Genomic DNA, 11,720 nt, shown 5'->3' with positions numbered 1-11,720 from the left:
CGATCGGAAAAATAAATAATTAAGAAGCGAATTGTTACGGCGGGAAGCAAATTATGGATCTCCCACGCCGGCGTGGTCGCCATGGATACGGGAGTCTGTCGGGTCGGCCGATCCCGGGGAAATTCGGAGGAGAGCGGGAGGAGAGAGAAGGAGAGAGGTAGGAGAGCAGGAGGAGAGAGAGCCGGAGCAGGGCAGGTGAAGAGCGAGAGAGAGGGAGGAGAGCGGGAGGAGAGAGAAGGAGAGAGGGAGGAGAGCAGGAGGAGAGAGAGCCAGAGCAGGGCAGGTGAAGAGCGAGAGAGAGAGGGAGGAGAGCAGGAGGAGAGCGAGAGGGGGAGGAGAGCAGGAGGAGAGAGAAGGAGAGAGGGAGGAGAGCAGGAGGAGAGCGAGAAAGAGAGGGAGGAGAGCAGGAGGAGAGAGAAGGAGAGAGGGAGGAGAGCAGGAGGAGCAAGAGAGAGCGAGAGAGAGAGGGAGGAGAGAGAGAGAGAGGGAGGAGAGAGAGCGGGAGGAGAGCAGGAGGACAGAGAGCGGGAGGAGAGCAGGAGGACAGAGAGGGGGAGGAGAGCAGGAGGACAGAGAGCAGGAGGAGAGCAGGAGGACAGAGAGCGGGAGCAGGGCAGGTGAAGAGTGAGAGAGAGTGGGAGGAGAGAGAGAGAGGGAGGAGAGCGGGAGGAGAGCAGGAGGACAGAGAGCGGGAGCAGGGCAGGTGAAGAGTGAGAGAGAGAGGGAGGAGAGCAGGAGGAGAGAGAGCCGGAGCAGGGCAGGTGAAGAGCGAGAGAGAGGGAGGAGAGCAGGAGGAGAGCAGGAGGACAGAGAGCGGGAGGAGAGCAGGTGAAGAGAGAGAGAGGGAGGAGAGAGAGCGGGAGGAGAGCAGGAGGACAGAGAGCGGGAGCGTTGACACAGAGGAGACACAGGGTGTGTGTGTGAAGGGGAGGCCCACCTCACTCTCACTGCGTACCTCTCCTCCCGCTGGACGCAGGTTTCATGCACAAAGCGACCGGACACCTAGCGACACGCTTCCAGGAGAAACATCACAAACCCACCTACTCTCCTCTAAATGACTACATTCTATTTTATTCTATTGTACATCACTCCATTCTACTCTATTCTACTCTCCTCGTCCGTAACTTCGTCCAGGACACTGGCAGAATGAGACAGGAAGCAGGGCAGCCCCCTAACCTCAGTGGGAACTGAGGGAGAGAACAGTGAAAGGAGAGAGTGACGGCAGACACAGGTTTGGTTTGTAAGACACTTCAGATGACCTCAGCCCCCCCCCCAAGCACTAGTGTGGGCGGAGTCTGAAGCAGAGTCCTGTCCCGTCCCGAGCTGCTGGGGGGGGGGGGGGGGGGGAGGGGGGGGGGGGGGGCTGTGGGTCAGGGCGGGACGGGGCGCGGTCCCATCTACGCAAGAGACCGCTGAAGCCGCCACGGACGTCAGCACGGGCGCGGTCGCACTTTATAGCGCCTTTCAAGTCCCGCTAACGAGCAAACCGCCAGAACAGAAGGGCTCCATAAACGGGGGAGAAATTAAACGGATGACGGAGGAAGGAGACGGGCACTCCGACGCGCCCAGTTCACAGCTTCTGTGTGCAGTGCTCTGTCCAATCAAACGCACTCTAGATCTGACCTGGCAGATCACTCTGATATAACCAGATCCTGCCTTTTTAACAAGCGCTCCCATCCAGTTAAAGCTGACATCAACACCGCATTGTTTTTCATAGTTTTCCCCCCTTTTATTCTTTCTAGAAACTTCCGAGGGATTATAACCATGAGTACTTCTCACGGTCATACACTGCAAGCAATCACTACCAGGTTTAAACAAACAGTACAACATGAACAATATGTAAACACAAATTAAGCTTTCATCACCACCACCACCACACAGACACACACGCACACACAGATGCACACACAGACTCTCACTCTCACACACACACATTCTCACACACACACATACACCCACACTCACACACACACACACACACACTCTCACACTCACACACACACTCACACTCAGACAGACACACACTCACACACACACACCCTGTGCATCACCTGGCCTCTCCAGTCCCAGGGCAGTGAGCAGTCCATCAGTGGCGCAGAGGTCTGGAATGAGCGAGAGTCACAGAGACAGGAACACACAAACACCCGCTTCAGACAGACACAAACTGAACCCAGAATGAACCGGACGCTGGTGGAGAGCTGTGTTTGTCACTACGGACACCAACTTTATTAGACAACAGAGGGACGGTCCGTACAGAACCCAGACCAGGAGGGAAGGCGGTGTGTGAATCGGAATGTCCTTAGAGAGCCCGTCAGTCCTGCGTTTCGGGGAGCCGGAGCGGTCCCGACCGAAAGCGGACCGCAGGAACGGGCGCGTCCCGCCCGTCCGTACGGACGCGGGGGGGTTCAGCAGTGTGATCGGAAAAGTCCTGAGAGAATCCGGGAACGGGGACTGGGTTCCAAACGATGCCATCCACTCGAGCTCCGTCAGGAGGGTCACATTTTACTAATTACAGTAAACGAACCGTTAAATCACGTACGCACAGACATGCAACAGGCTGCGCAGACATACAACAGGCTGCGCAGACAGAAGCAACAGGCTGCGCAGACATGCAACAGACTGCGCACACAGAAGCAACAGGCTGCGCAGACAGAAGCGCTCAGACCAGCGCGGCATGAATATGAGCAGTACACCGAGACACGGCCTCCTGGATGAAGAACTGCACAGCGCAGTGAGAGCAGGAAGCAGCACTGATCTCACGCTGATCTATCACTGATCTCACTCTGATCTACCGCTGATCCTTCACTGATCTCATGCTGATCTCACGCTGATCTGTTGCTGATCTCCCACTGATCTCATGTTGATTACCACTGATTTCACATTGATCTCACATCTCCAACAGGAAGTGAGAGAGACAGAACACTCAAACCTTATGATGAGCATTGAAACAGAGAGAGAGCAAGAGAGAGACAGTGAGCAAGCGAGAAAGAGAGATAAAGAGGGAAAGGAAGGCAGAGAATATATCACATAAAAGAAGAAGCAAAAAAAACACTTTCACAGGATGAGTTTGCCCTCCACCGTGAGTGTGCAGGGCTGAGGGGTGAGGTAGAGAGGTCAGGGGTCAGGGGTCAGGGGTCACAGCCGGAACACTGAGCACGACTCCTGCGCATTAACACTGTAAAGACTGAACACATGAAACGCCCCGAATGCAGAGTGAGGAAAGTGAAGGCGTGAAGCCACTGGCCTACTGAACAGGTATCCGGGGGAAACGGGGGTTTGAGTCTGAGTGCGCGGGCAGCCCTCCCCCTGAACCGCGCCACGCGGGAATCAACACCGCCGTCGTCATGGCTACGATCGCTAACCAGGCCGCTACGGAGCACCTAGGCCACTGACCAACACCAGCGACGGGAAGCACCGCTGGTGGGCGGAGCTGGCTGGGGGCGGAGCTTTCCAGGGGGCGGGGCTTGCCAGGGGGGCAGGGCCTGCTGGAGGGCGCCCCCTACTGGACCTCCTCCTCGCGCAGGAACTGAAAGATGGAGGAGAAGTCCTTGTTGGCGTAGCCGCGGGCGCACATGGTGCGGTAGATCTGGTGCGCCAGAGAGCCCAGCGGTATGGGCGTGCTCGTGCTGGTCGCCGTGCTCTGCGCCAAACCCAGGTCCTGCGAAGACACGCCCAAAACACGCATCAGCACACGCACAGAGACACGCATCAGCACACGCATCAGCACACGCACAGAGACACACACATCAGCACATACAGGCAGCACACGCACACACACACACAGACACAAACATCAGCACATACAGACATACAGACAGACAGGCAGACAGACAGACAGACAGACAGACACACAGACACACAGACAGGCAGGCAGGCAGGCAGACAGGCAGGCAGACAGACAGACAGGCAGACAGACAGACAGACAGACAGACAGACAGACAGACAGACAGGCAGACAGGCAGGCAGACAGGCAGACAGGCAGACAGACAGACACACAGACAGGCAGACAGGCAGACAGGCAGGACAGACAGACACACACACACACAGACAGACAGGCAGGCAGACAGACAGGCAGACAGGCAGGCAGGCAGGCAGGCAGGCAGGCAGGCAGGCAGACAGGCAGGCAGGCAGGCAGGCAGGCAGGCAGGCAGACAGGCAGACAGGCAGGCAGGCAGGCAGGCAGGGAGACAGGCAGACAGACACACAGACAGGCAGACAGACAGACAGACACACAGACAGGCAGACAGGCAGGACAGACAGGCAGACAGACACACACACACAGACAGACAGACAGGCAGGCAGACAGGCAGACAGACAGACAGGCAGGCAGGCAGACAGGCAGACAGACACACAGACAGACAGACAGACAGACAGGCAGACAGACACACAGACAGGCAGACAGACACACAGACACAGACAGACACACAGACACACAGACACAGACAGACAGACAGGCAGACAGACAGGCAGGCAGACAGACAGACAGGCAGACAGACAGGCAGGCAGGCAGTCAGGCAGACAGACAGGCAGGCAGGCAGTCAGACAGACAGGCAGGCAGTCAGACAGGCAGGCAGGCAGGCAGGCAGGCAGGCAGACAGACAGACAGACAGACAGGCAGACAGACAGGCAGGCAGACAGACACACAGACACAGACAGACACACACACACAGACAGACAGACAGACAGGCAGACAGACAGGCAGGCAGACAGGCAGACAGGCAGGCAGGCAGGCAGGCAGGCAGGCAGGCAGGCAGGCAGACAGGCAGGCAGGCAGGCAGGCAGGCAGACAGACAGGCAGACAGGCAGACAGGCAGGCAGGCAGGCAGGCAGGCAGACAGACAGGCAGACAGACAGGCAGGCAGGCAGTCAGACAGACAGGCAGGCAGACACACAGACAGACAGACAGACAGACAGGCAGGCAGACAGGCAGACAGACAGACAGGCGGACAGGCAGGCAGGCAGACAGACACACAGACAGACAGACAGACAGACAGGCAGACAGACACACAGACACATACAGACACACACAGACAGACAGACAGACAGGCAGGCAGACAGGCAGGCAGACAGGCAGACAGACAGGCAGACAGACAGGCAGGCAGTCAGGCAGACAGACAGGCAGACAGACAGACAGGCAGGCAGTCAGGCAGACAGACAGACAGACAGGCAGGCAGGCAGTCAGTCAGACAGACAGGCAGGCAGTCAGACAGACAGGCAGGCAGGCAGGCAGTCAGTCAGACAGACAGGCAGGCAGGCAGTCAGACAGACAGACAGACAGGCAGACAGGCAGACAGACAGGCAGACAGACAGGCAGGCAGGCAGGCAGGCAGACAGACAGGCAGACAGTCAGGCAGGCAGGCAGACAGGCAGGCAGGCAGGCAGGCAGACAGACAGGCAGACAGACAGGCAGGCAGACAGGCAGACAGACAGGCAGTCAGACAGACAGGCAGACAGACACACAGACAGGCAGGCAGGCAGGCAGACAGACAGACAGGCAGACAGACACACAGACAGGCAGACAGACAGGCAGGCAGACACACAGACAGGCAGACAGACAGGCAGTCAGGCAGACAGGCAGGCAGGCAGTCAGACAGACAGTCAGACAGACAGGCAGGCAGTCAGACAGACAGGCAGGCAGTCAGACAGACAGGCAGGCAGACAGACACACAGACCCTACCTTGGCCATGAGCGTGGTTCCGAAGCCGCCCAGGTAGTTGTTAGCGGACGGCACTGCCTCCATGACGCCGGGGACGGGGTTGTAGCTGTCGCTGGACCAGCAGCGCCCCGAGCTCATGTTCAGGACCTGCGTCAGCAGCTTGGGGTCCAGCCCTAACCTGGGGGTCAAAGGTCACACAGCCAGCATGTCAGCACTGACCCGGGAGCGACCCCTGACACCACCTCCAACGGCCCTCCCGCACGCTATTACTAATATGCTATCGCTAATACGCTATCGATGTGTAGCGACATCACCCTTCATCATCCTGCTCACAGTGACATGACCAGCTACACTCATCCAACACACTCACACACTCATCCAACACACTTACACACTTACCCAGCACACACACACACACTCAGCCAACACACTCACACACTCCCCCAGCACACTCACACATTAACCCAGCACACTCACACACTCACCCAGCACACTCAAACACTCATCCAACACACTCTCACACACAGCCAACACACTCACACTCACCCAGCACACTTACACATTTACCCAACACACTTACACTCAGCCAACATACTTGCACTCACACACTCACCCAACACACTCACAGACTTACGCAACACACGTACACACTCACCCAACACACTCACACACTGCCAGACTTCAGTATAGTACTGAAAGTATTCCTGCATAAGAGTATAGTACACTCACGAGTTAGGGTGTAGTATGGAGTACTCCTGTGTTAGGGTATAGTACTGAGAGTACTCCTGTGTTAGGGTATAGTACAAAGTACTCGATGACAGACTAGTGTATAAGAGCATATTATTGAGCGTACTGCACAACGTCCAATAAAATCTTCCAGAATCACTTTTATGTGCGTAGCGCTTTTTACAGAAAACCCATAAAGACGTTTTACACAGCCGCAGAAGGGCCAGAAAGGGCAGGAGCAGCGCTGAATTTAAATGTCTCCGTTTGGGACGTCCCAGAGCCGTGAGAACGCAGCGTGGGGAACAGACCCGTCCCGCGCCTGGGTTCCAGCCTGTGGGCCGCTCGGCGCTTTTTAAGGACAGAGTGAAAGCCCCCACAGCAGGCCCGGTTCTGCAGGCTGGCCCGGGCCACGCTGCTGTAAAGTACATTCAGCACTCAGCAGATCTATTACAGCATGATTAGAGCTTAACACTGCCCACCTGGCCCTGCTGCGGAGAGCGGGGGGGAGGGGAGGGGAGGAGGGCTGCTTTATGAGCCGCCTGCGCAGTCATTACACCCTCACACACTCTCTCTCTGTTTCTCTCAATCTAACTCTCTTTCTCCCTTTCTCTCTCTCTCTGTCTCTCACACACTCTCTCTGTTTCTCTCAATCTAACTCTCTTTCTCCCTCTCACTCTCTCTCCCTCTCTCTCTGTCTCTGTTTCTCTCAATCTAACTCTCTTTCTCTCTCTCTCTCTCGCTCTCTCTCACACTCATTTTCTCTCTCCTTTTCTATCTAGCTCCCTTTATCTCTCTCTCTTTCACAATCTTACTTTCTTTCTCCCCTTCTCTCTCTCTCTTTCTCCCTCACCCCCTTTCTCTTTCTCACGCTCTCAAAAAGAGACATTCTTCTATAAATTGTTTTGGAAATTCATAAAAATAAATAAATAAGTAAATAAATAAAATATCTCAATAATGACCGCTTTAAGGCATATGTCTGAATCCAAACCACAGCGTGCGCGATCCAGCCCGCCCCCCGGCCCCCGCCCCCCGCGCCCCCCCCCCCCCGGCGGGACGGCCGGTGACATATGTTGTACACGCTGGCCGCGCGGTGGCCTGGAACGGGTTCGAACGGAGCGGTAATAAAGCTCGCCCGAGCAGAGAGCCTTTGTTACGCCACGCTGTGGGGGGGGGGACCCCAGCCACGAGCCCGGCTGCAGCCATAAATCACCCCCAAATCTGCCCCCGCCACCCCCACCCCCTCCCTGCAGCCTCACAGCTCTATGGGGGGGGGGACAGCCCCCCCCACCTCCCTGCAGCCTCACAGCTCTATGGGGGGGGGGGGGGGGGGGCAGATTTCACGCTTTAACCGGAGCTGAGCCGAATAACAGCCGTGCCGATAGAGAGCTCACCGGCCAGCCGAGGGCCTGACCCCCTACAGCACAGTCACAGCACAGTCACTGCACTAATCCCCTACAGCACAGTCACTGCACTGATCCCCTACAGCACAGTCACTGCACTGATCCCCTATAGCACAGTCACTGCACTGACCCCCTACAGCACAGTCACTGCACTGATCCCCTACAGCACAGTCACTGCACTGATCCCCTACAGCACAGTCACTGCACTGATCCCCTACAGCACAGTCACTGCACTGACCCCCTACAGCACAGTCACTGCACTGATCCCCTACAGCACAGTCACTGCACTGATCCCCTACAGCACAGTCACTGCACTGTCACTGCACTGATCCCCTACACACAGTCACTGCACTAATCCCCTACACACAGCCACTGCACTAATCCCCTACACACAGCCACAGCACAGTCACTGCACTAATCCCCTACACACAGCCACAGCACAGTCACTGCACTGACCCCCTACAGCACAGTCACAGCACAGTCACTGCACTGACCCCCTACACACAGCCACAGCACAGTCACTGCACTGACCCCCTACAGCACAGTCACTGCACTGACCCCCTACACACAGTCACAGCACAGTCACTGCACTGACCCCCTACACACAGCCACAGCACAGTCACTGCACTGACCCCCTACAGCACAGTCACAGCACAGTCACTGCACTGACCCCCTACAGCACAGTCACTGCACTGATCCCCTACACACAGCCACAGCACAGTCACTGCACTGATCCCCTACACACAGTCACTGCACTGATCCCCTACAGCACAGTCACAGCACAGTCACTGCACTGATCCCCTACACACAGCCACAGCACAGTCATTGCACTGATCCCCTACAGCACAGTCACTGCACAGTCACTGCACTGATCCCCTACAGCACAGTCACTGCACTGATCCCCTACACACAGTCACTGCACTAATCCCCTACAGCACAGTCACTGCACTGATCCCCTACAGCAAAGTCAGGTTATGGATATGTAGATGAGGTTATGGATATGAGGTCTGTAGATGAGGTTGTGAGGACAGTAGATGAGGTTATGGATATGAGGTCAGTAGATGAGGTTGTGAGGTCAGTAGATGAGGTTATGGATATGAGGCCAGTAGATGAGGTTATGGATATGAGGCCAGTAGATGAGGTTGTGAGGCCAGTAGATGAGGTTATGGATATGAGGCCAGTAGATGAGGTTGTGAGGCCAGTAGATGAGGTTGTGAGGCCAGTAGATGAGGTTACGGATATGAGGCCAGTAGATGAGGTTATGGATATGAGGTCAGTAGATGAGGTTGTGAGGACAGTAGATGAGGTCATGGATATGAGGAGAGTAGATGAGGTTATGGATATGAGGACAGTAGATGAGGTTGTGAGGACAGTAGATGAGGTTATGGATATGAGGTCAGTAGATGAGGTTGTGAGGACAGTAGATGAGGTTATGGATATGAGGCCAGTAGATGAGGTTATGGATATGAGGTCAGTAGAAGAGGTTGTGAGGACAGTAGATGAGGTTATGGATATGAGGCCAGTAGAGGTTATGGATACGAGGGTTGAGGTTATGCATATGCGGACGGTAGGTAATGTTATGGATATGACAGTGTGAGTGAATGGCTGTCGTGCTGGTTGAGGGATTGGAAAGGTGGGAGAGCTCACAGGTGGGGTATGCAGGTGCTCCCCCCCCCGAGACTGGGAATAAAGGGTTGTTGCTGGGAGACGGGGGGGGGTTGTAAATCTGAGGCGGCTCTGCGGCGGTGCTGCCATGTTTCACCGGGCCGGCTGCAGGGATTTATGTTTGCCGAGGCCAATTTTCTCAGCAGAGCTGGAGGCCTGATAAATCAGCCAGCTGAAGCCCCCCCTCACCCCCCCTCACTACCACTACCCCCCCACACCCCCACACCACAGAGCCCAGCCCCCCTCCCAACACCCAGCGCGTGTACGCAACTCACATACACAAATACAGACACACATACACTCACATACACAGATACACACACAAACATACATACACGCACACACACACACAAACACTCACACTCGCGCAGACACAGAAACAAAGCCATGTGTGGTCACGGGTTCGAATCCTGGATAAAGCACACTGCCAAAGTGATGCACGACATCGTTACTACCCTGAAACACAGACTTTATAATATATATATGTGGGTAACATACAGTATAAACATATCAGAGAGAGAGAAAATGCACACACACACACAAATGGACTCACACAAACACACGTGTGCGTACCTGATACCCAGGTTCATGGTCTCAGCAGTTCCGATCATCCCGATAGCCAGCAGCATGTTATTGCAGATTTTCACCGCCTGATAACACAAACAGGAAGAGCAACACACACAGATAAACATAAACAGCGAAATGAGCGACAGAGTTCACACACATACAACACTGCATCACCAGATTTTACGCTACAAAAAGGACTTGTGTTATAGGAGAAATGTGCACAACAGTAGTGTATGCAGCTGTACAATGGGCAACAGTAGCATGTGTTAGCAGTAGTGTGCACTAGCGGTGACACAGCATATAGCATATGTTAGCGGTAGCTTGTGTTAGCAGTCACATTTGTAGCAGTAGCGTGCAGAAGTGGCAGCATACGTGAGTGGAAATGTGCCAAATTGTAGCATGCTGGTGACAGTGAGGGTTAGCGATAACAGGGTGTTAGCAGTAGTGTGTATAGCAGTAGCTGGGTGTTAGCAGTAGTGTGTATAGCGGTAGCTGGGTGTTAGCAGTAGTGTGTATACCTGTAGCCAGGCGTTAGCAGTAGCAAGGTGTCAGCAGTAGTGTATGTAGCGGTAGCTGGGTGTTTGCAGCAGTGTGTATAGCAACAGTTGGGTGTTAGCAGTAGTGTGTATAGCGGTAGCCAGGCATTAGCAGTAGCAAGGTGTCAGCAGTAGTGTATGTAGCAGTAGCTGGGTGTTAGCAGTAGTGTGTATAGCGGTAGCTGGGTGTTAGCAGTAGTGTGTATAGCTGTAGCCAGGCTTTAGCAGTAGCAAGGTGTCAGCAGTACTGTATGTAGCAGTAGCTGGGTGTAAGCTGTAGTGTGTATAGCGGTAGCTGGGTGTTAGCAGTAGTGTGTATAGCTGTAGCCAGGCGTTAGCAGTAGCATGTGTAGTGGTAGCTGGCCGTTAGCAGTAGTGTATGTTAGCAGTAGCGGGTGTTATGGTAGCCGAGCGTTAACAGTAGCATGTGTAACAGTAGCCGGATGTTAGCAGCAGCGTGTGTAGCGGTAGCTGGGCGTTAGCAGTAACGTGTGTAGCGGTAGCATATATAGCAGTAGCTGGGTGTTAGCGGTAGTGTGTGTAGCGGTAGCTGGGCGTTAGCAGTAGCGTGTGTAGCGGTAGCATATATAGCAGTAGCTGTGTGTGTGTAGCGGTAGGATATATAGCAGTAACTGTGTGTGTGTAGCGGAAGTGTGTGTAGCGGTAGCTGGGCGTTAGCAGTAGCACGTGTAGCGGTAGCTGGGCGTTTGCAGTAGCATGTGCAGGAGTAGCGTGTGTAGCGATAGCCAAGCGTTAGCAGTGCCCATACCTGGCCCGCCCCCACTTGGCCGCAGTACAGGACGTTGGCTCCCATGCAGCCCAGCAGCTCCTTGGCTGCGGTGAACTCCTCCTCCGGCCCCCCCACCATGAAGGTGAGCCTCGCCAAACTGGCAGCACCAACACCTGCCAGCAGGGGGCGACAGAGATATCACACACAACAGTACAAACTCAAATGCCACAGGAAAAAACACAACACAGACATCACCCAGCGCCATCCAATAACAAGCCTAACATTACACGGTATAAGACTGTGAACGTGAATGTGTGTCGGTAGACCAGGAGGCCCATTCTTATCCAAAAAGGACCAACGTGGGTGCAGGTTTTTGATTGTAGTCAAAAGAAGTCAGCTTTAAGAAATCTGATTCTGCTCATCAGGGTGATAACTGAGCT

The 11,720-nt window shown here is 54.9% G+C and overlaps 1 protein-coding gene across 1 annotated transcript in view; it reads right to left on the bottom strand.

Moving 5' to 3' along the window:
* Positions 1-2,193: 2,193 nt before the first annotated feature.
* The window catches only part of LOC118233736 (3-hydroxyisobutyrate dehydrogenase, mitochondrial-like), a 20,059-nt gene continuing 10,532 nt past the window's right edge, over positions 2,194-11,720 (bottom strand). The window contains exons 5-8 of the mRNA XM_035429624.1: positions 11,320-11,453; positions 10,021-10,097; positions 5,678-5,834; positions 2,194-3,658 (exon numbers count right to left, since the gene is read on the bottom strand). Coding sequence (XP_035285515.1) covers positions 3,500-3,658; positions 5,678-5,834; positions 10,021-10,097; positions 11,320-11,453 — 527 coding nt within the window. The 3' untranslated portion in view covers positions 2,194-3,499. The remainder of the gene's footprint in view (positions 3,659-5,677; positions 5,835-10,020; positions 10,098-11,319; positions 11,454-11,720) is intronic.

This window comes from Anguilla anguilla, chromosome 8 (genome assembly GCF_013347855.1).
Source record: "Anguilla anguilla isolate fAngAng1 chromosome 8, fAngAng1.pri, whole genome shotgun sequence".
Classification (NCBI taxonomy): domain Eukaryota; kingdom Metazoa; phylum Chordata; class Actinopteri; order Anguilliformes; family Anguillidae; genus Anguilla; species Anguilla anguilla.
Note: the sequence above shows the minus strand (reverse complement) of the source record. Positions and strands in the feature narration are given on the sequence as shown.